The 26,113-nt window shown below is 45.1% G+C and overlaps 1 protein-coding gene across 1 annotated transcript; it reads left to right on the top strand.

Annotated features, from left to right (window-relative positions):
- The first annotated feature begins 3,081 nt into the window (after positions 1–3,081).
- BMF (Bcl2 modifying factor) lies at positions 3,082–22,289 on the top strand. Its single transcript, XM_053946875.1, has 4 exons — positions 3,082–3,141; positions 5,559–5,879; positions 6,822–6,985; positions 20,362–22,289. Exons 2-4 carry the CDS (start codon positions 5,564–5,566, stop codon positions 20,461–20,463), a joined length of 582 nt encoding a protein of 193 aa, XP_053802850.1. The 5' UTR covers positions 3,082–3,141; positions 5,559–5,563; the 3' UTR covers positions 20,464–22,289.
- The last annotated feature ends 3,824 nt before the right edge of the window (positions 22,290–26,113 follow it).

Below are 26,113 nucleotides of genomic sequence, written 5' to 3'. Positions count from 1 at the left end.
TAAGGCATGGCTGAATTTGCAGGGCTGGCTGTAGAAAGGCTGTATGGAAAATGCAAACTCCTGTCTCCAGTGTTTGCAGTAGGAGTCAAGCAGAGCACCCCAGGAGAGGGTGAAGCATTTTACCAATCCAATGACATTACCTGGGGAGAAAAAGTGTGCTTCAGTTTTGGTTTCAAAAAAGCAAGAAGCAGTAACCTTGGCATGCTGCCTTAAAAAATGCTCCCTTCAGAAGAAAACCCCAACAGCAATATCCTCTCACTTTTATTTATAGACAGCAAGTGATCCTGTTCTCACACACACTGATTGAAATGTGCAGCACTTTCTCCTACCAGCACTGGGTGCTGAACACAGTGAGCCCTTCCATCAGGATGCAGGCCAGCTTTCTCCAAGAGTCTGGCTTATGTGAGAAATACATGGGGATGGTCAATCATGACATTCAAGACTTTTTTTCTGCCTCACACAACAATAAAGCGTGGCAGAACACATTTAGTAAAGCCACTGATATGTGTCAGGGCAGAAGACACTGTTTTCCACTCCTCTACACTCAGATAGAGCCCCCTGAAAAATCACCCCATTGACCAAATGTTTTTAAGATAACAAAATAAATAGAATCAACCCTGAATGTTTTTCTTGTTCATCCTTTGCTTTATGATCCATGAGACTGCCCTTAATTTCCCTATTCCAACCATGAGAGCTACAAAAATAGAAAAATAGAAATGAAAACTGAGCTCATCAGACAAGACTACCCCCACCAAAGTCAAGCTGGCCCTGTGTGGGTTTTGGAGCCCACCCAGGCAGAGCAGCTTGCAAGGCCTGTGCCTAAGATCACAATGTACTCTGCAATTACAGCACAATGCTGACAATAGCATTTTGTCAGTAAAATAAGAAATAGTTGTGAAGACATGTGAGGAATATGTAGGGGGGGAGGGATAACTAAGTAAAAGAAGCAATTTTGTTCACTATTCTTTTGAGAAGTAGAGCAGGCTGACAGAAGGGTTATAGGATGGCACAGTATTTCCATCCACAGATGTCACAGGGACACTGCTGCACGTGATTTAAGATTAATCTCTTGAATCAAAATGTCACCATGTACACTAATGAGCAAAAACTCTCTGGCAGAGAATCTGTCCCTTGGGCTCCTGTTCCCAGGTAAAAAGCTTGTCTCCATACTATTGTAGAAACTCTCTCAGCTGAGTGCAGTGAGGTTGGTGGTATAACTTGCCCCTGGTTCACAATTTTCCATTTCAGACTTGCTGTCTCTGTCTTGGTTTCGGTCTATTTACTCGGAGCCATTTCTTAACAATGTCTAATTTCCTCAAGGAATCCCTCTGAGTCCCCTCTCTTAGAAATGCTGCCATATCTTTTTTTTAATCACTGAAAGGCACAAATATCCTTCCTGAGCCCTCTTACCATCCAGTCTGATTATATACATAGATTTCAGTTTCCATACATTTTCTACACAGTAGGAGTTCCCAAAATGCAGCCTCTGGGGATATAAAGTGTGGCCCCAACTGCAGTACAAAGAGATGAAAACAAAGCCGATCAGGTACTGTTCTTACTGTTAATGAGCCTAACCAGCAGGCAGTTATTACTCAGTCTGGAAGACATAAGTGGTTGGAATCATAGCACATTCATTTTTTATTTATAGTGATGCACATTCAAATTAGAAGTAGCCCTCCAGCAGCTGGCATTTGGCCAGGGTCTGACCATCAGTGTGATAAAATTTGACTATCTTGAAGATATAGAATGCCTTTTGTTGCCTTTTGGTTTTTTAAATATCAATCTCCTCTTCTCCTACTCACAATTCCCTTGACTATAAAAAGTGAACGATGAGGCTTAATTAATTTAGGAACCTTGCCCCTTACTGAAAATTAAAGAAAAGAGTATTTTTTCTTTCTTACTTGGTGGTGAGGTACAAGTCAAACATGATCTGACCTTCTTGTAAATAAGCAGACTCAAGCCTTCTGGCAAATAAAAGAGTCGAAATGAACGCTTGGACAAGAACCACAAAGAAATGGGTTATTGGAGACAATGAACATTATTAGCTGGTCAATCTATTAACGGCAACTGTAAATAACTCACTCAAAATCATAGTGACTCTGAAACATTTAACTGGAGAGGCTCTGTGAGCCTGCCCAGGACAATGTGATACGAGGAAAACGTAGTAATTCGCCTCACCTTGCCAGCCATCGGTTTGCAATCTAACCCCTCCCCTGAGTGTAAGTTACAAACCTCAGTAACTGTGTGGCAGACTTGACAGCAATTAACATTACTCAGCTGCCAGCTGGGTTTTAAAACCTCCCTTCCAAGCGATCCTGTTACGTAGAGTTTAAAAACAGCCTGACAGGGTGCTGCTCTGAGCCAAGGAGCTGGGTCCTGCCTCTCTTTAACATGGTGAGATTTTGCCACTGATTACAGGGGGAGCTGATAAATCATTGGCAGAGTAAAGGTAAATGCACCGAGCTGTTGTTTGCAGCATGAGGCTTGGGGTTTTTATCCTAATCTCATCGAGGGGGCTTCACAGAAAGTGCTATAAATAAATTATCCTTATTAGTTTAATTTTTTAGTCCTGTGTAGTCCTGTAGTCGTACTCATCTACAGGAAAAAGTACAACACACTGCGAAGAACTCCTCGACCCTCACACCTCAGCGTTCAGACTTTACAGGTCAGGAAGAACTTTCTAAGTCATTTAAAGCTGAAAAATCAAAGTTTTGTTGGAAATCAACTACCTGGAGTCGCACTCCCATCAGATTTAAAGCTAGCCCGGCGCGGCTGTGGCTCAGCCCCCGCTGGGGCCGCCTGCCGAGCTGTGGGAGCATTCCGAGCTGCAGGCCGAGGTGCCAGCAGCGCGTCCCTCTGAGAGCTCTCCGGCCCCGAGCCCTCGCTGCTCCCACCTGGACCAGGCCGGAGCGCGCCCGCCCCGCCCCCGCCTCTGCCGCGCGCCGGCCCCGCCCCCCCCGCCCATTGGCTGGCGGGCGGGGGCGGGGCGGAGGCGGGGCGGCGGGGGCGGGGCTGCCGTCAGCTGTTCGCGGCGCGCCCGCCGGCGCCGGCCGCAGTTTGGCGGTGTGGAGGCGGCAGCGGCGGCGGCGGCGGCTCCTCCCGGGACGCCTCGTCCCCGAGGGACGCCCGTCCCGATTCTCGGTGAGTGCCCGGGAAGTGCCTTCGCCACTGGGGCCGGCCGCTCTGTGCCAGGTCGCTGGTGAGGGCGGTGCCGAGGCCAGGCGCGATCGTGACACGGAAGGGGGTTCGCCTCGGGGCAGCCCCAGCCCGGCCAGTCCTGCCCGGAGTCCCGCGCCTGCTGGGGAGCGGAAAGAAAGAGGGAGGGTGCGGGCGAGGAATGAGCTCCGTGGGCGCTGATAAAGCAGCTGATTCGCTGGTGTAGACGATGGCTGATTCCACATCCAGCGCTGCCCCTCCCGGGCCGCCCCGCCGAGCTCGGGAGTCTCCTTCCACGGCGCTGCCCGGAGGAGCCGCGTTAAACCTCTTGGCCGGGGGCACATCTGCGGGGCTAGAGTCCGGGAGGGGAAGAGTTAAAGGCGGCCAGCGGCGGCGAAGCGAGGCCGGCCAGCTTTGTTTTGGGACGCTGGCACGCACGTGTGCGCTGAGCCCTCCCTCCGCTCCCGGCCCGCCGCCTGTCAGCGCGGGCGTGCGGCTGCCCCGGCCCGCGGCTGTCGCCGCTGGCTTGTGCAAGGAAGTGCCGTGGGTGGGACACGGCACCGGAGACGCGGGTGCTGCCCGGGCAAAGACCCGTAGACCGAGCAGTCCGGTGTCTGTGGCTCCCAGCGTGAGTTGCGTTGGAGGTTGTAGGAGGAGTTCCAGTGAGTTGTAGGACGAGCAGTCCTTCGTGCTGCCTCAGCATTCTCTGCAAAGCTCTGCAAAAGGGTCGGGCCGTATTGCAGGAGGTCGAGTAAAAATTATTGCTCTTTAAACCCGCTTTTGTATGGGGTTTGTGCCTTTGCTGCACTTTCCTTGAGGAATGCCCGTGTCCCAGTGAGGCTGACAGATGAGGTCTGGCAAACTTTCCTGCAAAGACAAAATACATTCCTGCCTGCCTCTCTGTCAGGTGACTGATCCAGCAGAAGAGCTGGCAAGGAGATCATCTATGCCTGCCTCTTGGGGCCCATAACTCCTTTCAGTGTGCTACTTTAAGCCATTGATGAGAATGTTATGAGTGCTCTGCCACTGTTGTCATCCAGCAGAGCTGCATCCAGCTGGTACCTGTTCTGCTCTGCAGAAACTTCTTTGGGAGTTGTGGCTCAGTTGAGTGAACTGCTGAGATGCAGCAACTTAAATAGCCATAGTGCCCCCAAGCCAGAGCCCTGAAGAAACAGTTCTTGCACTGCTTGGTCCTGTTGTCTCTAGCATGCTAGTGTCCTGAGTGCTGCTCACCTGGGGGGAGATGGGAGCACCAAGGGCAGCGCTGAACACATCCTTATAAAATTATTATTAATGTCTCCTTCAGGCCTGAAATTCCTCTTGCTAGTCTTCCGTTCTGTTAAATGCTTCGCAAACCAGAGCAAAGGAAGAGACATGAAGAGTTGAATTTCACTGCCTTGTTTGGAACTGGGTGGAAATCCTGGAGATGGATCTCTTAGGAGTCTGTCTTCCAATTGGGTTAGATGCACAGGTAACAGTAAAGGGACTTCTGGCATTTTTGTTAATACTGCTTCTAATTGCATTATGTTTACAAAGAGCTCTGAAATAGTGATTTAGGGTTCTTGGGGGTTTTTCCCCTCTGTCGTCTTTGTTCAGCTTTGTGCTGTAACAGGGCTCAGGAGTGTTTACTGGTGGCAGCTACAGAAATCCTGCTTTAAACACTGACACCAGCCATGTTTTTCTTTAGTAGTAGGATGAACCATTGCACTAACAGTGCATGTACGCTTGAGGGTAAGAGGGATAAGGAAGTGACTACACTGCCAAGTTTGGGACATGTCTTAAGTTGACGTGAGGGGAGAAATTAGAAGTTGAAAGGAAGTTGGCCCTCACAGGGAGAAGTAATGGAGAGCTTCACAGAAGTGGCTTTGACAACTCTTAAGTTTTGCAACCACTGGTGTTTCTTAAAAATCTAGCCTTTCAGCCTTATGATTACAAGAGTTTTTCTTCATCAATAAGAAACAGGTGGGAAAAAGTGAATGGGATATACCATAAAGTCCAAGTATGGCAGGCAAAAACAAAGCAGACCCCAAAGAAGCTGACTGGTCATGAGGCTAGAAGAATTTGGGTTGCTTCTTAAAACGTCTTTTCTGTTTCTGTGTGCTGAGGTTGGGGGTTGGCTCTCTACTTGTGAGCAGGTGTGGAATTGGACCTGTGGGTGGACTTATACACGTGTGAACTTTGTTTCTCTCTGACCCAGCACCTGAGGACTTTCTGCAAAGCCTTGACTTTCACCATAGGTTGCTCACCTCTCCTGTCCATGCAGATGGGCAGCACTGGGAAGCAGGGAAGAGGGAAGGTCTGGTAAAATCGGTTGTGTTTTATTGTTGGAGCAGAGGGCATTCTCTCCCGGACAACATTCTTGTTGTGTCTTAGCTGTTTCCTCAAATGTCCCTTTATTGCAGGAGCAATGGATCGTCCCAGCTACCTGGAAGAGGACTATTCTAGCCTGGATGGGCTGGACGATGACGTGTTTCACTCTGATGACTTTGGACTTGCAGGTCAGCCTAGTGAGATGACTGCAACTGGCTTTTTCACACAGAACCAGTCCTACAGCTGCCTTCTGGGGAGGTTTCAACTATTCCCCCTCACACACTGCTGTGGTCCCGGTATCAGGCATCCTGAGCAGCAGGACAAGGCAACCCAAACACTCAGCCCATCCTCTTCCAGTCAGGATGTTATGTTGCCTTGTGGAGTCACTGAAGAGCCAAGGAGACTCTTCTATGGTAAGAGCACTCCAGTGTCACTAGCTTTGCAGCAAAGAAACTGTCCCTTTAGCATTTCCCCAATCAAGCAAGGTCTCTTTCATTAGGGCATTTTATTAAAGGACTGAAATTATTTTGCTTTAGTCCTACTCCCTCAAGAAAGACAACTTCTAATTTCTTACCCTTGCTTGTCCACTGCAGGAACCAGACACTTGCTCATTGCTTCTGCTGTCTTTGATATTCCCTCTCGCTCTTTTTGGCTTTATTCTATCACAATTGATTTTACTGCTAGATGTCTAAATGTTCACCGTACTTCATATCCTACAATTTGCCTACATTTTTAACTACCAATGGTCTGTCTCATCCACATAGGAAGTGGAAACTCCTAGAAGTTTTCAGTGGAGAGAAGAAGATGCAAAAAGTTACAGCTTTTAGGCTTTTCACTGGATTTAAAGTTGCTGAATAAGTAGAATGTCCATCCAGTATTTTACTAGTAACTGATGGGTTTTGGATACACTCAGCTTTGTGTATCCAATTCAGCTTTAAATCAAATCACTAAAATCACTAAATGACAGAAAACTGAGAAAAGACTGACACAAAAGATACTTGTACCTTTGAGGGGAGACAACTTGAGGCAGAGATTCTGTAAAACTGCAAAACTGTCATTTAAAAAACCCCAAGCTACAGTGCTTGGCTGAGCTGTAAACAAGCAAAAGGAATACATTTTAAGATCCTGCCACTCATTTGACTATGGGAATCAACACAATGCTCTGTTTAATCAATATAAGTTTATTTGAAAGCTGGGAAAATCTTTTACTGCACTGTGTTACAGTATACAGTCATTGTTTGGCCTTCAGGAACTAGACTTTTAGGACTATGTACAGCTCTTTCCTCCATGAAGTGTACTGAACAGAAAAGATAATTTTTGCACTGGAAGAATGACTCTTCTGATGTGTTTTGTAGGGAGTGCTGGTTACCGTTTACATGTCCCTCCAGCTGGCTTTGTGTTGGATCCGCACCTCCAGGAGGAACCTCAGGAAGGTCAGCGGGAAGCACGTGCTGAGGTGCAGATTGCACGGAAGTTGCAGTGCATTGCCGACCAGTTCCACCGGCTCCACATACAGAGGGTAGGGTGTCTCTGGAGGGGAAAGTGGGGGTTTACCTGTGCAAGAGTGCTACTCTGAAGACTGGCTCCAGGCATCAGCTAAGTGAACTGTTGTTCAAGACAGCAGACTGCCAACAGTGATAAAATGGCAGGAGTATCCTGATGGATTTTGCTTATGCTAGATTGCTTGCTCTTCCTAAAGACTGGCAGGTGAAAGGAAGAGAATATGAGGGAATATGAATATGAGCATTTACTGCCCAGGAAGGGAGCTCTTCTGTGTTAGCTGCTGCTATTCCAGCTCTTCCTGTTCATCAGCAGTGGGGTTTGAGGCTTTTCCCAGGGATCTTCCTCTTGCTTTTTATTACAGCTTTTACTCTTCTCCATTCTCCTCACCACCAGTACTTTCTCTTCTGTGGAACATGTAGCCATCAGTGGCTTATGTTGGCTCCTTGTCTTGGAGATAACAAGCCTAGAGTCTGTTCTAACAGTCCTTGTTGTCTAACGGTAGTTCTATGTAATGTTGTAAAGAATATTTAGATCATACTAGACTTGCTAGCAGCTAACTAGTAAGACAGTTGTAGCTAGTGTCGCAGACTTGTGACTAACTTCCTCACCACAAAATACACCTCTAAGATGCTATCAGGTCTGAAAAACATACTCCAGATTCTTGGTTTCTTAAAAAAAAAAAACAAAACAAAAAGAAAAAAACAAAACCAAACCCCAAACACTGCTGTTCAAAGAAACAAAATAACCATCACCCCCAGAACCCTTGATTCTTTCTTTTCTCCTTGCCCTCCTTCCTCTTCGAGTAGAGATAAAATGGAAATCTCAGCCCATGCAGAGATGGTCAGAGGTGGCAGAAGCTTGGCAGTAGGCAGCAGTTTGCCGCTTCTATGCAAGCCCAGCAAGGAGGGTGTGTATCTGCTTGTATATGAAGAAATTTTGGTGACTTCAGAAAGGGACAGAAAGTTTATCCTACTCCAAGTGAGTTTGTCCTCTGTTAACTATGGGATCGTTTGCAGCCCTTCTCAAAGGTAAGTGAGGATCTCTGTCCTGATCAGAGTGTGGCTTGTGGTTTAGCAAAGGCTTGGTCCTCTCTGTGTCACCTGAGAGATGAGGAAATTCTGGGACTCCTCATCTCCTAATAGGTGGTTGATTAAAGAAGGAAAATGAAGATTAGCCTGTAGAAATGTAGATGGGGCTATGAATGTCATTTAGCAAACTGCAGGAATAAAGAGCTACCACGAGATTTTTAACGTGTTGTTTGTGGTTGAATGGGGTTTTCCCCGGTGGCGCCTTTTCGCCAGCGTTAGCTGCAGGCCCCGCTCTCTCGCCAGGCTGTCTCACAGGAAAGGGAAGGTTTAACCAACTTGGCAGAGGAGCCCTGCACTGAACTGGTGGAACTGGTTGTAACCTGACCCCTTTCATCTGGGGGGGAGTGTCCCTATCTGATGCCCATGCCTTGGAAACTCGTCCGGGAGCGCCCACCGGCCCCGGCCTCACTAGGGCAGGCGGGGTCGGGCTCCCGGTGCCCGGCCGCGGCTCCCGGTGCGGGCCCGGCCGCGCAGCTCCGGCCGGCGGCCAGCCCGGCGTGTGGAGCCGTAGTAAACAAAGGCGTCCGGCTGTGCTGGGCGGCGCGGCCCGGCCCGGCCCCCGGGGCCTGCCAGAGGAGGGGCTCCGCGCTCTTTGTTTGAACTGGAACAGCAACAAGTTGTAAAGGGGACGGGAGGGGGGGCCTTCAGCCATTTAAATTTGAAAACAAAACGGGAAAAAAAAAAAAAACCAAAACCCAAACCAACTCGAAAACTTAACCCGAGAACAGAGTAGTTCAGCCAGTGGTTATCCACAGCCTGACCCTGGGATAGGCCTTGGCATTTGGATCTGCTAAGGGATTCTTTCTTGTTTGTCAGGGAAACTGAGTATTGAACCACATATTGGTGTCCAAAGGACTGATCCTTGTGGAGTGTTTTGTTGTCGTGCCCAATCCCTTCCCTCCCAGTCCTGCACGGAGGATTTCCTTTGGCTTTTGGCATGAATCCCCTGTGGAGACCCCCCTCTGTCCTATGTGCAATGACTCTGCCCAGCCCGTTGCTGAAGGAGCAGGCGGTCTGCCCCTGGAGACATGTGAGCAATTCACAATGTGCTGTGGTTTGGAAGGGGCAGTCTCTGAGGCATGGAAAACTGGGCTGTCGTTTATCTTGCTGTGAAACTAACCCCTGATTTGAAAACCCCATTTCAGCTTGTCTCAAACATTTGGTCAAAACCAACTTTCTAGAGTGGTGTCTTGAATCAGATTTAGAATACCACAAAGTTAGTCACACCAGTGTGGTCTTGTGAAGTCCTGAGAGAGAGCAAGTTTGGTTTTCAACAAGCTGTGCCTGTTTTCAGAGCCTACAAAACATTTATCTGTGAACCTGTGAAAAGAAAATGTGTGTGCCCTTTCAGTGGAAGTTAGGAAAAGCTTTTACCATTGGAATGGTGCATCCAGCTAGCTCAAGAGCTCTCTTCTCATGGCTCTTGACTTCTGTGAGACTCTCCAGCAGTTCAGGTATGGCCCCCATTCTGCTGCTGCAGCAGCAAGGCTATGTTGACACAAAGGCTGCTGGTCAATGTACATGCCTGGCTGAGAGAGAAACTGAGCAGGCGATTGCTGCTGAAGCTGACATCACTGAATTGTCATTGGACCCTGCTGCATGCACGGTCTAACCCCATCCTACACTGGAGCCCTGGAGAGTCACTGTTATCTCTTCTCTGGGCTTCTGGAGCTAAATGGTATTTATTCTGTAGTTCTTGGCTATACAAAATATTTTTGGGTATGCATCTAGTAAGAAAAAGAAAATTGGCTGCACCTATGCTTGCTTTTGGCATGAAAATCACTTTCAGAGTTTCATTTCCTATTAATATGTTAAACAGAAAACAGTAATTTTAAACCTGGCTATTTCATCCTTAGAACAGTGCTAGAGCAATAACACAACATTCCCTAGAACTCCATGTCTTTCATCTCCTTAAGATGCTGAATTTCTTGTAAGAAGACTTGATCAGCGCTTTGTGTTCCTAAGTAGCAGAGCCTGCTAGAGGTTGATCTCGATTGCAAGGGCTCTGTAGAATGACATGTGAAACCCATCTATGTTTTCTTGAGTTCTTTACTGTCTCTTACTTGATTGAGGTTGTGTAGCTTCTAGCAAACTTCCCTGTTTTATTTTTTTCACCCTGCTCCTGGAAAACAAAGGTAGAGCCAAGCCATGCTTTCTGCAAGAGCCAAGCCAGTACCTGCCACCTCCCCCTCAGTTTGAAGCAAGTGTGTCTTTGCTATGGAGTCAGTGAACTGCTGCTGTAGCCCAGCCTGTGGCTGAACTTCAAGAGCATGCTCTGAGGTTATGGAGAACAGAGCTCAGCTTATGGGACCTGCTGGTTGGTTGGCTGGGATGTGCTTCCCATACCCCACATGTCCAGGCTGTGGCAACAAGTGTCTGTGCTCTGCTTCAGAGCACAAACTAGGGCTTCCTTGCCTTGAGGAAGAGCTTTGACCTGTGCTGAGAGTGTGTTCTATGACATGAGGGGTTGTTAGATGGGATGTGAGTACACAACCAGGAATGGTGGCAGCAGCAAAGCCGCCCCAGAGGACCGCGGGATTATCCAGGCTGGGGTGGATGACAGTGTATGTCAGTATCACACCCCTTCAGTTTGATGGGCTCCAAAGAGGCACTGGAACGCTATAGCTTTTTCCAAATAAAATAACTCTTTTTAAGCAGGCTGCAGCTTTGAGGGGACTGCTTTTATCGTATTTCTTCTTCATGGAGATAAGATCACTTCACAGGGGATAAAATTGTCTCTTTAAGAGCCAAGGAGTGGTAGCCTTGAACAGTTCTGGGCTCAGGTCCAAGCAGAGCCACTGACTTGCTGTATGACCTCAGACAAGTCTCTTGACCTCCTTGTGCTTCAGTCAACCCATCTGGAAAGCTCAGTTTAAAAAAAGCTGAGCCTCAATGAGAACCAGATGCTGAATCAGAACTGAGCTTTCTTGAGTAAATAAGTGCATTACAAACAACAACAAAGTCCCTTTCCAACACATCAGGAATCCTGCAGTTGATTTAGATATGCTGACCATGCTCAAAAAGCCTCTGTGGATCTAGCTGTAGAAAACTTTGTTTCTCTAAATTCCCCAGTTGGTTCAGCAAGTAAGTCTTACCATCACTGCAACAGTTCTGCAGCCCATGGAACACAAATGCCTGCATCTACACTGCCTGTGGGCAGACAGCTAGGCATGTACCTATTTGCTTCAAGCTAATGACACTGAAAATGTCCAGAAGGAAATGTTATTTTCCTTTGAAAGTGAAACGTGTTATGTTTTGCATACTTCTTCCTGTCTGTCTCATAAGAGTTATCAAGGCCTCCTCTGAGACACTTCTACTTATGCAACAGGGAGCCTGCATTGCTTGTCGGAAACTTATTGGTGTGAGAGAATGGGTACATGGTACTACATGTGCATCATTTATCCCAAACTCCATCAGGCTTTTTTCATTATTAAGGACATTCAGGGCATTTTTAACAGTTGGAGGTTTTTTACACTGGAATTGTTTGCAGGAATCTGTTCTTTATGATAAACTTATATTTTACGAGAAACATTCGGGAAAGCTTCCCAATAATAATGCAGAGATTCAGACTGTCCTGCAGCTAAGCCTGTAGCACCAGCAGCTCCATACTTCACTTGTACCTACAGTTTCTTTGAGACCTGGGGTACGTGTTTTTGTTCATTTGTTTCTTGAGTAGGTCAGTGTGTTTCAGGATCTTCCCTGCTGGCTGGTCATTGCTGCTCTGTGCACAGCAGTGGGCCACCTCTTCAGCTCTGCTTTCTGTGCATTGCCCGCTGGTGCAGGACTCAAATCTCCAGCTGAGGATGCACAAACATGGTGAGGGACAGAACTCCTGAAGTGAGTGAGCCCAGTTTAAAGGGCAGGGGGTCAGGTGGGTGTGAGTTTGGGAAGCCTGAGATGTAAAACAAAGTTCTTTCAGCTATGGAATTGGAATCCTAGGCTTGAAGAAAGGAAGGGGCCATTCTTATGGTCAATGGAGTCAGAAATTTGATATAAGGAGGTGGACACAGATTTTCTTTTTTTCTTTTTTTTTTTTCCCTTTCTTTTGACAAATGAAGGAAGAGGTGAGCTTGGAAGTGTACCTTCCCCATACATACAAATGATACAACAACTTGCTGCCCCTTGCCTAGCACCTGTTTTGAAATCCTGCTGCCCGTGGAGCTGATTACTTGATATGTAGGTTAACAGAAACATGCTGGACCATTCACATCTAGTCTGAAATGGTATTCTTTGGTATGTTAAGAAAAGACACTGAGAATAAGAACGTAATTATGCCACTGTATTAATTCGTGTTTCTACCATATCTTGAATGTTATATGAAGTTCTGGTTTTCTTCATCCAAAAATGATGCAGCAGAACTGGAAAAGGTTCAGAGAAGGGCAAGACAGATAATAGAACTTCCATATGAAAAAATGGGTTAGGACTGCTAAGCCTAAAAAAGGATACAAACCAAGAGGGAAGCAATATTAAACAGAAATCAAAAGTGACATAAAGGAGATGAATAGACTAATTTCTCCCAGTACAAGAACTAGGCAAAATCAAGTCAAACTAGTGGGAGCCAGCTCAAAGTAAATGAGGTCATTTTTCATGCAACAGGTGAAAGCTGTGGAGCTCCTTGTCAAGGCATATTGTGCATCCCAGTGCTTTATCTGGGTTCAAGGGGAACTGAGTCAAGTTTATGGCCATTGAAGCAGACATTAAATAAACAGAAACCAGATCTGACTCAGGAAATCCTAAGCTCAAACTAGTTAAATGCTGAAGGAGAGTACTAGTGGAAGCTATTGCATGTACTTGTCCTTAGCTTTTCCTCAGGCAACCATGTAAGGCTGCTGCTGGAGGCTGGGCTATACAAACTCGTGATGCAAGTCACATATAATCACTCTACATCAGTTTAATAAAACCCACAAAACTTCTAAGCCATCCTAATCTAGCCTCTTCTATGCTTTCAGCTGACAAAAGATTTAAACATATTACATGTAGGTTCCTGCTTAAAATAGGGGATAATGTTAAAAAGCAAAACTTCCTGCCTAGCTCTGGTAGAGAAAGTGGGCAGAGGATAAGGGAGCTGGGTGGCAGGAGAGCCGTGCAAGCTCTGTGCAACTGTGTGCCATGAATCCCACTGGACACAGGACTGTCTTGAGGTGGTGGAGCCACAACCTCAAAAGACCAAGATTGTCCAGAATAAAGAGCACAAAACAGTTCTTTGAGACAGTGCAGGTGAATTGTTCTGCAGTGTTTCCAACATCAGTGTTCAGTGGCGCTGTCTCTCCTGTACAACCCTCAATCTCTGCAGGTTCTTCTTCTTCTCACAGCACTGTGACAGTGGTTCATGCTTTCTGCTTGTAGCAGTGTGACAGCTGAGAAATTACTTTTCAATTAAGAAATAATTGTGGTAATGCCCCACTTATTTTTTATTGTGTGAGAGTAGAAAATGCAGGTTATAACTTGACTGAGATCATACAGGATTGCTGATAGGAACCTAGTTGTTCTGCCTCCAGTCCTCCACCTAGATTGGTTGATCTTATTAAGATAGTGCCATCTCTGGGGGGATGATGAGATGTTTGGACTGATTATTTACGGTGAGGAGTGTGCATGTTTGTATTTTACTCAATTAAATTTTATGGTGGAAAGGCAGGAAAGCAAGTGCCCAAATGCAGAGTTCTCTTTTGTTTCAAGCCACTGAGGAGGAATGTCCTGCCAGCCTTTATAGTCTCCGTTCAGATGTTGGGGTTTTTGTTTGTTTGTTTGTTTGTCCTCAGTAGCTGCCTCGCCAATTGAAAAGGAATCCTTCCGAGGACCGGACCACGGCAGAAAAAAACAGCAATCCAAAAACAAGCAGTGAGGCAACTCCTGTTAACCTCAGTTAAGTTTTCCGTGATGGGAGCCAGAGCCGAGGGCGTGCTGGCAATGGGGCTGGAGCCCCCCGAGGGCAAGCGGGGCCGGCCGGCGGGCGAGGAGGAGCGGGCGGTGCGTGCGAGGGCCCGGCCGGGCCGTGTTTGCGCTCGGCGGCTGTGTTTATATCGCTCGCTAAATTTAGCCTCTGACTCATCGGCGCTGCTGACGAGAGTTTGCGCTGCCCGCAGGCTCCAGCCCTGCACCTGCCCTCCCGCCGCCTCCCCGCGCAGCCGGGCAGCCCGGACCCACCCCTTCCCCCCCGCGCCGGGATATTTTTCCTGTAAAAACTTTTAAAGTGTTATTTTAAGCAAACCCCGAGGCAGACTTTAATCACTAGGGGGGGTCTCCGTAGCAGTGAGCACTTTTGGGAGCACCTCCCTTCTGCTGGTGAAGGAACAGATGCCAAACGCAGGTCAGCAGGTCCCGCGGCCCGCTCAGAGCAGGCGATGGACACCGGGAGCTGTGGAACAGCTCTGCCCCATCACACGCAGGTTCAGTCAATAAACCCCTAAAAGGGTCAAAAATTCTTGCAGCTGCCGGCTGTGGCTGGGCGGTGCAGGGTGTCCTCTCCCGGGCATCTCTTCCAGCACTCTCACCCACGCACACCCACACCCACCCACCCCCCCCCCCCCACAGCATAGGGGTGAGCCCACGGGGGTGAACCCACGGGGTCCCGGACCCCGTGCCGCAGGTACAGAGTGGTATCAAGCGCAGTTCTGTGGGAATGCGGGATCTTTATTTACCGTATTTGTGGAAAATAAGCCAGCGTGCCCCTCGGGATGGGGAAGGAGGGGAAGGCCGAGGGCCTGGGAACGCGGTGGCCGGTGGTTGCCCTTCCCAGGTTGCCGTCAGCTGGCTGTTGCCATGGCGGCTGTCTGCTTCCCCTTCCTGCCCGCTCTGGAGAGGAAGGCGCGAGTGGCTGCGTGTTTGTTTTTAAACGCCGAGAAAGCTGAGAAAGGGCTCACCTGCGCAGCTGCGCCGGCAGCAGGTTTGGAGCAAGAGCCGTCGTTGTTTGCTGCTCAGAGCCAGTGCCCCAGTCTCTGCTCTCTCCCATCCTTGGGCTGGGCAGCCCATACATGGGTTTTGGGGGTCCACTGCATCCTTTCGGCTTTGCCCAGTATTGTCCTCTCGCCGTAAACACACGTGTTGCTTATCTTGTTGCAAAGTCTGATGGAGGCTCATGAGAAAGGAAACAATATTTGGGATGACTCCTCCTCTTACTACACGTTTAGTCCCTTGTAAGTGTCATTGCATGACAGAAGGATAGAGTTTCCTGAGGAAGGTGTCTCATCCTCTTTGTTGTGTTACCATGAGAAACCATGTGGCTGAGCTCCTCTTTCATTTTTTTCCTCTGTTACTGCCTTCTTTTTTACTCTGCTCGTTCTACACATGCATTATACTTTGGTCATTAGGAATCACAGCTGGAAAGATTTGTATTTGACTTCAAATGGTCTGCATTTCTCTCTCCAGTAGGGGACACCTTCTGTAACCTCTGTTGCCTTGGGGACTGTGACTTTCTAGTCTTTCTTAGCTAAAGCATATTTTGTGGTAGCACAATATGCCTCCAGCCACCTGGCAGCCAAAACAGCCTTCAGCGATGAGTCAGCAACTGCTCTTGGTGTGCAAGTATTTTTGTATTCAGTGAATAAATACAGTCCCAACAACTTGTTGCTAATACTTGTATTAGTCATTAAAGGAAGAATAATGTTTTGTAGGTATACATATGCCATTATTCTTCTTTTGCTCTCACAGCACCATTTACGGCCATATTAATCCTTCTAGTTAAGATGGGATCAGAATATGACCATTAATTGTCTGGAAGCTATGAAGCAAAGTCAGAAGCTGCCCATGAGACTAAGAGGGTAGACAGAGTGTACCAGACAGACCCACATACAACATGTGTATATGACAAGCATATTTACTTTTTTAAACAGGGATGTTAATGGCACATGTATATCAAGTGTAAAAATGAGTCTTATTAATCTGTTAAACATTTATGCTCGTGGATTCAAGGGGCTGTGTCAAAGGGACAACATTTTCTTTGAAGTGTATCACCTGTCCTGATCTTCCCTTTGATCACCCTGTGCAAGGGCTTGGTAAGAGTACAAAAGGTTTTGACATCTGGGGTGCTATTTGCCAGATATATATCTGTATGCTTACAGTGTGAAACATGTATTAGGAATTAATTATGGGGAAGAACTAAGTGTTGGGTCAGTCATGTTCCTCTTTCATTTGCTTCCAGTAAAAGTCTTACATGTTTGGTTTTTGTTTTTTTTTTTTTTGTGTTTGTTTACAAGTAGTCTGGCTTTTGGTTCAGCACAGTTCATGGAAGAGGCTTCACTAATGTACTGTTGTTGCAGAGAACACTTTTCCTGTAAAATGGCCTTTTCTTGTGACTCATTGAAGCATTCATGCTAACATTTCAGACAGACAGTCTCTTAAGGATATCCCCTTTAAAAAGCAGCAGCTGCAATAGGAAACGGTTTTATGTGTTTCCAGCTTTGTGTTGACTTACTGTATTCACAAGTCTACTCTTCTTTAGTTACAGTTAGTGTAGAGGGCAAAAGGGGCTTCTTTCCTTCTTGGGAAGGAAGCCTCAAAAGGGTTATTTTGTTGCTCCCACATGGAGGTGGCAAAGTGTTCATCCCTGGTATTTTTGTGCAGTAGTGACTCTGAGGATTGAGTTATTTTGATAAAGGGCAAATCACCCTTGTGAAGCTTAGGGAAATGATACACCAGTGTCACAATAGTTATGACTCTTAGAAAAATGTCTCAAAATGTATCACATTTAAAAAAAAAAATATATGCCAAGTTCATGGAATCACTCTTCTGGGTTTTCTGTCCATCCTGACAGCTAAATTATACCATACCAAAAACCCCTCAATCTTGAAATATTTAAGAATTTTGGTCTCAGCTGAAGCATATCTGAGGGAAAAGACACAGAAATTTGTGAAAAGGACATTTTTTAGTTCTTTCCATAAATTGTTTACTGCAAATAATATCTGCCATTCCATTCTGTGGCTCTTGTCCCATGCTGAACTAGTACCACAGAAAGTACCACTGATCAGCCCAGAAGTGAAGCTATAACTACAAACCCCATTAGCTGGGCTTGCTGCTGAAGCATGTAGTCCCAGCTTGGTCCTCTTTCTGTTGTCCTGGATCAAGCATCAGTCTGAGTACACAATGCCATGGATCAGATAGTTTAGGATGGTTTAGGATGAGCTATTAAACAGTAAGGGCAACTTCTTTATCAGATTAGTTCTGGCCTTGATCACTGTGCTGCTCTAGTTCACTTTCCAGCACTGCGGTGGAGAGAGGACATTGTGAGTGAGCTGCTCCAGTACATGGGCCAGTGAAAGTGTGTGTGGGACCACACCACCATGGAAGAAAATGCTGGCTGAATACAGACCTAGGGAAATAAAAACAAGCCTTAAGTCTAGGAATAAAACCTGGACGGCTGCCCTCAGCGTAGTTGAGATGTTATGCTTCTTATAAGCAAGGAGAACCAAGGGTAAAATATTTCCTATTCTGCTCTTGCATGGAAATCTCCTTGAGTGTATTTGCCTGTAGGCAAACACAGGAAACAACTTTAATTGGAAAAGGACAAAAATGCTGTACCAAAAAGTGACTTCAAGAGGCAGTGAAATAAACACAATAGAATATAACGTAAAATACATATTAGAGTTTTTCTCAGTATTTGCCTTATCGCATTCCACTGATTCTCTTGCAGGCCTGTAAACCATCATAAAGTGCAGTTCTAAAACTCTTATTTACCAGATAAAACCAAAATGCAATACCTTCCTCAAAAAGTTCCCCCTTAAAAAAAAAAAAAAAAAAAAAAAAAAAGGTTTATGAGCTCAGTCTCAGTCCTTCCACTGTTTTTTTCAGAACATGGCCTCCTGTACCTATCACTGGAAAGAGCAGGTAATCCTTTTCTCCCGAGGTGAGGTATAAAACTTGAGGACCCAGAATAATTAGAAACCTGTTATTGTATGAGAAGCACAAAGCAGCTTCCTACATGAAAGAGGACAATAATATGAGAGTTCTTACATGTGTTTATGTAAGAACTATTTCACACTCCCAACAGTGTGCAATATTAAAACTGTACATGCCAGATAAGGACTCCTCTTATGTGCCCCCAAGTGTAACCCACTTCATAAAAATTCCAAGAGAGTTTCCATTAGAGAGGGTACACCAATGAAGCTGAGATGTATTTCAAGCTTAGGATTTCTGTACCAAGTTTTAAACATCCTTTTGCCTTTCCCTTACTAAGTCTCTATAAGACAATTTTTACCCTCTTGGCTGCCAATAGAATAAAATAATCTAACAAAGCAGATTGTCTTCAGAGCATCTGCAATATATTTGTCCACTGTGCTCTCCTAGCATAGTTCCTTGCTTGTGGAAACTGCAAAAGACCACTTTGTTCTTGCATGCCACTTCATTGAGGTCTTACCCAAAATTCTCTGTTCAAGGAATCTGTCTAAGCTGTAATAGCTTGATAAAAACATGGTACCTAGATGTCATGGGGACATTGTGGTTCCCTGTGCAGTTTGAGCAGTTTTAGGAGTGTGGCTGTATGGAGGAGGGTGCTAAGAATCTCTGGAGTTTGATGAGGAAGGGCAAACCTGATCAAACTGAGATGCGAGTAACAAAACAAAAACTTTGGGTTTTTTTTTTTTTTTTGAGACCAAATTAGTGGTTTATAACCAGGTCCTACAGGACAGTTAATAAAAGATTGTTTTCACCTGTAAACCTAGCAATGCCAGTGCAATCAGTAAGGACTGAACCCAGGACTAGTTACTTTGAAATAAATAATAGCAGGCTCTACAGCCACTGCTTACAGGTTATGCTACAAATACAGTGCTCTTAAAATGTGTACTGGGATCTGTGTGAACTTTTCCAAACCCATTTCTTCTTGTTAAGTCTTAAGGGCAAGAATAATGACCCACTGCTGAGATGCAAGATGAATACAGGTTTTCTGGAAGCCTGTTTTGTGTGTGCTTGAGATTCAAATGGCACAGATATACTCACACTGGAATACAAACATTTAATAGCTATCTGCAAGGGCTTTGAAGAGCTGTCTATTGACACATATCCAATGCACCAACTCCAGTTGCAACTCTCTTATTTGTGATTATGTAAAAAATGCCTTGCAACTGTGTTGTTCTGCCCTGTTGGGCTAATCTGAGTTGAAACATCTTGTTCATATAATGTGCTTCAGTGCTCTTTCATGAACTCCTGTGTACTGAGGCAAAGTTGTGGGAAGCCAATCTTCTGTTTCCTCATCTGCTGGGGATTGGGGAGGGGGGTAGGGGGTGGAGATTTGGGCTGGTTTGTTTTGTTTTCCAGAAATGATCATGCCTGCTTAGCAAATATGGAATTCTGGATGAGAAAATGAAGACTGACTTCTAATAGAGAGCTGGTTATTGAGGTGAAATAGTATCCCAGACTGGGCAATGTAAGGAGAAACCCACCTGTTTGTATGAGATGCCATTAAAGTGCAGGAAGGTGGGGGTATAATCGGAGCCACTTTTGCAGGGGTGATTACATATAACAAAAGGAGGAACAGCGTCCCTGTCCCAAAGCTGCATTATGTAGTCTGGTGTCCCCCTGAAACTCAACTCCCATGTTTCTTCCTTGACAATGGGACCTGAAATAACCTCTTGGTTTTGGTTTTTTGTGTGTTTTCAAGTATGTTCTTGCTTAAGGTTTAATTGGCTCCAGTCAGTAGGAAAGGGCTCCAAGGCTGATTATTTATGGCTTACTGTCAAAAGTGGCTATAAAAAGGGCAGTATTATCTTGGAGATGCTGGGAAGGAAAATGTGGTGGGGGGAGGGTGGGGGAGTGTGTGTGTGCACGAATGTGTTTTCTTGTACTAGATGAAATCAGAGTTTTGCTGTCTCAGCAGTGTGGTTTAAATTGAAGATTAACCCTTTGACCTTCACGGTGTCAAATCACTTACAGATGGATCACCAGTTATATTTTTTCTTTTTTTTTACTTTTGGGGTGAAGGGGGGCTTTTTTTCAAAAAAAAAAAAAAAAAAAAAAAAAAAAGGTTGTTTGTTCATGCAGCTGGGGCTTTTGAAAGGCTCAGAAGCCAATCTGATTAAAAACAGCACTTGGCTAAACTCTGCGAAATCCTACAAGCAAAAAAAAAAGTTTAATCCTCTTGTGCACAATGCATAAAGGGTCTGCTCTTTTCTTTTTGTAATGTTAGAGCTACAATTATTTCTGGAGAACTTATCATTTCCCTCTCTCCCCTCATCCCTTGCTGCACCCCCTTGTTATGCTGATGGGATTAAAGTGTCTGCTCTTGAAAAGTGTAACTGAGTTGTTATTGGAAAAGAGAAGTGGTATGTTGCAATTTTAGAAATATAAATAACCTTGCTTTAACTGTTCTTCTCTACAGCATCAGCAGAACAGAAATCAAGTGTGGTGGCAGCTTTTTCTCTTCCTACACAACTTGGCCTTAAACACGGAGGTGAATAGGAACCACACTGGGCAGAGGTGAGCTTCGCCCGCCTGTTTCAGGCCACATCCAGTCTGCAGGGAGCACTGAACAAACACTGGTTCGGGGGCGAGACGTTGCACACCGCCGGCCGGATGTGAGGACTCTGACTTTCTGATACTCGTCTTCAAGTTTGGGTGTTTTTACGGACTCTTCTTTGCTGCTGCCTGCCTCGTGAGGCAGGGAGCTCTTGTCCAACACTGTTGAAGGAAAGCCAGAATGTGGGTGTGTTTGGTAAAGCTTGCTGCTGGTTCCCCGCACCGGTGACCTCTGTGCAAGGGAGGCAGGTATTAGACTGACGGCTTCCTCTGCCCTGTGTAGTAGTGGATGGTAGAGTGCAGGAGTGACATTTTGGCTGCTAGTTAAAATGATGCCTGGGATTGGTGACTAAACATACTTGGGGTATCTTTTAGAGCAGAGATGCTCAATTTCTCCACATTTTTAGTGATGAAAAGCATTCAAGTAGTTTGGTTCCATCAGGTTACTTGTTTTATTAATTGGTTACTGTTTATTTCATTGCACCCTGCATAAGAGAAAATCACAAAGAAATCTGACCTCTTCAGCCATTCCACTGGGCACCACTTGCAGCTCTCTCACAAGAAGTTGTTCTTTGTCATTGCCATCAATTAAAAAAAAAAAAATCAGTAGAACAGTCTGAAAAAGAAACCTTCTTGGGGTTGCTGGTGGCTATTAGCTTCTGCCACTGCCTGCCTTCAGTTCAGTGTTCTCAGTGCCCATGAGCCAGCAGGAAGCCAAAATCCATGGAATATGGCACAAGTATCATTCTTCTACAATGCTAATGTATATGTGTTTAGTAGTTTCATGATGGATGTTTATTTTATTTTGGTTTTCTTTTCTCTTACTATATAATGTGGTTGATCAGGAAGGCTTAGATCCCAGGCATCTGATAATTTTGCTTCAGGATTTGACAGGGAAAATAATTAGCATCTAGTCTGATATGTACACTGTACAAGCAGTCTGTCCATTACTCTAGTGTGTAGTGTTTGGAGGCTGCTGTAAGCATATACTGACTAGCAGCAGTAATGTTATTTCAAGGAGATCTTCTATCAGTTTGTATGCACTCAGAGGTTTGTCCATATGGCTGGCACTATTGGACCAGCACAGGGAAACTACCCTACCAAAAGGAAGTAGCCTTAAATATTGATGGCTGCTTCTCTGTAGCCTTAAATATATTTAGTTCACAGACCCAGTGACAGCTAGGGTAAAACATGAACAGAGAAGCAATACAGACCTTATTATTTTTTCTGAAAATTTCCATATTGCCACTGCACCTTGTTGTAGGTCTCAAATGATACAACCAGCATGAGGAAGAGCTGTCCAGAGAATTGCTCTTCAGTTGTGTTAGAAATATCCAGCTGCAGGTGTTGAGAAATTCTGCTCTTGATCCACTCTGAAAAATATGCATTACTGTACGGAAGAGTAGTTTACTTGCACATATGCTTTCCTTCTCCACCCCTCTTCGCATATTTGTCTCTTAATTCCTGCTTTCTCTGGTATTTGTGTAATCTCATCATTGCACTGGTAACTGGTAACAGTTTGCTGAAGAGAGTTAAATTTGGACCTTCTTGCTTTCTCTCAGCCCTATCCTCTTTGATTTTCATCCTGCTCTACTGTGGCAAAATGTACTTTAGCTCCCTGAAAGAGGTTCCCAAGCCTTTTTCACCCTCATATATTCATAGTCACTCTCTTTAGACATAAGGAGAGAGTTTATGTGAGAAGAGCTTTTTTTTCTCCTTTTGTGTTATTTTTCTAGCTAGAGCTAGAGTTATATGTTTGTCCATGATGGTTAATAATTCATATAAATGAATCTCAAGTAATATTTTTGGGGGTGGGTTTTACGGAGAGGGAGGGTGGGAGGTTTTTTTTTAGGAGGGGGAATTGTTTTTAGTTTTGTGTTGTTCCTTTAAGCATGTGCACTACAGAGTTACCCAGAGTGATCTAAGTGATAGCTGTTGCTGACTATGCTGCAGCAAGATGGAAGCCACTCTCTGCCCATGCTGCCAGAGACGAGGCTTTCCATACTTTGCTTTGCACAGTCTGCTTGATGTAAACGCTGGTCATTGGAGAAAGAGGACTTAAAGGGTGGGGAAAGCCTGAGGAGTAGTGCAAGCACAGACTGAACTGGGGACCCCTGAGAAGCCAAATGTTAAGGAGAAGACTCTTAAATAAGAAGCTCCTTTAAGAGGCAGAAGTGGAAGTGTGGAGGCTCAGGAAGCAACACAGCAATGATACCTCCCTGTGTGGCATGCCCTTGGATGTGATACTTGCATTTCCATTTCCTGCTTGCCAGGACCCTTTTATCAGGAACAGTAAATGCTACTTCATAACAGCCCTGCAAACTACGAAAAATTCAGCAACTGCTTCTGACATTTAAAAATCATTGTGGGCTTTCCCCTTTCCCTCTGCCTCGACTTGATGGCCAAACAGGCCAATAAGGCCTGTCCTCTGGATGCCTAAGGTGGAAAGATAAGTCTGGTACTGCCACTTTCTAGTGTTAAGACCCGACCAATTTATCTAGGACGAGACTCTTCTAAACATGGAGAAACAAGTACCTGAAATGGTTCCTTAAGTCAGGCTGCTGGCCTCAGTAAAGTAATTTGGCTCAGGGAAAGATACATCATTGCCAGTCCATATTTCCCACTGCAACAACAGACTTATCAAAATTGGTCATGCCAGGGTCTCAAAACCTCCTTGAACAACAATACTTAATTGGAGACATAGAGCTAATGCTAGACAAAGGCCAACTTCCTGCAATGTGTGTTGGTTACTGGTGCCAGAGATTTACAACCACTGATAATATATTTTAATTATATTCCATATCTGCGTATCTCAGAGAAAGGAAATATGCTCTGTCAACCCAAAGTCTTACTTTGCTTCTCGTAGATTTGGAGGGGCAGGCTGGTTATTCGCTTAGGGAAAAACAACTACTTCATACTTAAAGTCTCACCTACTTGGGGAAATAGTGTGACAGTTTCACGCATTTATCAGCAAACACATGGATGCACAGCACTCATGTATGTGTCACCCATTCTGTGTTTGTAAGGCCCCTTGAACACCTGCTCGAGGGATCTTGCCTGCAGAGTAGCTACTGCAGTGTGGCCAGGGACATATGTCGATTATTTGGAGAAATGGTTCCAAAGAACATGGTTTAAATCCCGTGCTGAAGGATTATGCTCAGGTTTTTAGATATGAGTTTGTTCTGGTGTAAAGAATGGGACACTTTCTCTCTGTGCTGTTAAACTAGAGTCTAACAATTTAGAAAGAAGAGTTGGATCTTTCTCCTAAAACAAATTCCTGTTTTTAATGAGCAGTTCTTAAGAAAAACTTGAGCTACTCCTGATGGTGCCAGCAGCCTTTGAATATCTTACTTGCCTTCCTCAGATCTCCAAAATGGCTTCAGAACTCAACTGTCCTTCCTTGACGGATGAAGTTCTTCCTATCCCTTCCCAGCTTCCTACTCTTTTGAATATCTTGTAACCTGCCCATCCTAGGGCAGGATCCAGCAAGCCTGGTGCTAGTAGGGAATAGTTAGCTTTTACTTTTGTTTCCTGCAATTCTTGAAAGCTGAGCCAGTAATCACAAAGTGACTGCCCAGGGATAGCTGCAAACTGCTGCAAACAGGATACAAAAAAGGCAGGAGAGGATGAAATTGCATGGAAAGTGCTGCTGTTGGATCTGTATAGGGCTGCAGCCTTCTCTCAAGGTGCTGATGATCCCTGGTAGCATTGAATTCCTGCATAACTGATCACGTATTTCAGTTTAAATAGCTTGTTACTAAATATTTGTTGGCTAAACGCTTGTTTGAGGAGTCCTGAAAGAAACCTCCTTGTCAGCCTTTGTTTTGGAACTGTGTATCAGCAAGGAAATAGAGGCGAGGAACCCAGTCTTCCTTGGCGTAGAAAGTGTGATTGCAAAGACATCTTTCTTTCTACTGGCTGTTTATTTTGTCCCCTCAAGCCTGGATTAAAAGTATAGGCAATGTGTGTATGTGAAGTTTCTACAGTCCTGGAGTTGCTCCATAGCAGTCACTGGAGCTGTACCCAAGGTGGAACTTCATTCAGTGTGGCACTTGGCACTCTTCTGGGAAACAGCAGATCCTGACCATTAGTAGACTAGGAAGAAAGGTTGGTTTGTTGGTTTTTTTTTTAAGAAAAAACAAAATTACTTGAGGCAGTTATTACAATGTGACCCTATCAACTGTTCAATGAATTCCACCCTTCTGCTGCTGGTCCTGACCCATATCTCTGCTGAAGCTGTGGGAATGGTGAGACTGTGACATGCTGAATGGTGTGATATTGAGGGTATTTTTAAAGGGAAAAATAGGGAAAACACTCAGTGTATGTGCTAGAATCAAACAAGAATGCAGATTTGTGGAGGTCTTGCCTTGTTTTACCAGCAGTATTTACTGCAGGATCATAAATAAAGGAATCATGGAATGCTGGTTCATATTAATGGGAGGTCTGCCCATGAACCAAGCACTGTTGAGTATTAGCATAATTTGGCAACAAAGGTTTTAATAATGTCCTTCAAAAGAGTCTGTCTTTCAAACTGGCATTTGTGATCATTTGCAAAAATGCCTACCTGTTGCCTTTGATTGTTTTAGCAAGAAGAAATACCTCAAGGAATTGATAAAAGATCCAAGGACAATCTTTTACAGTTCCTAAAGACTTCAGTGGTCTCTGTTTCTTTGGTTTGCATGTGTTCACACAGGTGTTACACAGCTCAGCTCTTCTCCACCAGGAAAAGCAGAAAAGACCAAACACATCAAATGCACTGGAATGTAATTGTGTGTGTGTGCGTGAGTGTGTGTGTGTTCTTGAACTGAATGCAGTCTGACATCCCCTACCCCTTCTTTCTTCCATGTGCCTCACCTTCCCCCTTAGCCACAGAAAGGAGGGTCTCTTCCTGCGAATCCCATGCTGGAAGTTGGTTTCTGGGAAGCGAAACCTAATGTCTGTGGGCTGTTTTTTAAAGCCATGTTTCAGTTCTGTCTTCAGACTTTTTGCTGCCTTTGGGGAACAGAGGGGTGGGAAGGGTAGATTGTTAAACTGTTTTTAAAATCTATTATGGAAATTTTGCATGTATAAAGTTATTCTTAAATCTAAAGGAGTCTCTCCAGTTTGTGGACATGGCTCCAGGAGAGCATCATCACAGATTCCTCAACTCAGTTTTAGATGATACCATCTATACTCATATAGTCTATACTCCTGAAAGGAGTATTTGATGACAAAAGGAGGAGGGATTGGTGTGATGGAAGGATGACATCGTCAGTATGTCCTTAAATACATGTCAGAAGTTAGGCTTGTAAAAGGGAAATTTTAAAACAATCCAATGTCTGTTTCTACTGAGTGCATTTGAAAATCCTGCCGCTAAATTTGAGTTTGGGTATGTAGATGTTGGGGTTTTTTGGTTAAAATAATCATGGCTCTCTTCTGTTCTCTTCCATGGTATGTAGTACAGTCTCCCATGTTTCTAGGTGAAATTCACTGACAAGAATACTGTGAAATGTGGATTAACATTTTCTTCTCCTCCTTCCCCCACTGCTTCCTGCATGACTGTTCTTCGGTGGAATATTTAAAAAAAAAACAACAACAACAACAAAGTTGTTCAGAGTCCTTCATCTAGAAAAGAA

The sequence above is a fragment of the Vidua chalybeata genome, chromosome 6 (assembly GCF_026979565.1).
Source record: "Vidua chalybeata isolate OUT-0048 chromosome 6, bVidCha1 merged haplotype, whole genome shotgun sequence".
Taxonomy (NCBI): Eukaryota; Metazoa; Chordata; class Aves; order Passeriformes; family Viduidae; genus Vidua; species Vidua chalybeata.
This window is presented reverse-complemented; position numbering and strand designations above follow the sequence as displayed.

What these genes read in the sequence shown, in the direction of transcription:
- BMF (XM_053946875.1), top strand. Translation starts at nt 5,564, where the DNA reads ATGGATCGTCCCAGCTACCTGGAAGAGGACTATTCTAGCCTGGATGGG. An exon ending in GCCAAGGAGACTCTTCTATG is followed by an intron (nt 5,880 to 6,821) that starts GTAAGAGCACTC and finishes TGTGTTTTGTAG; the next exon opens with GGAGTGCTGGTTACCGTTTA. An exon ending in ACCGGCTCCACATACAGAGG is followed by an intron (nt 6,986 to 20,361) that starts GTAGGGTGTCTC and finishes TCTTCTCTACAG; the next exon opens with CATCAGCAGAACAGAAATCA.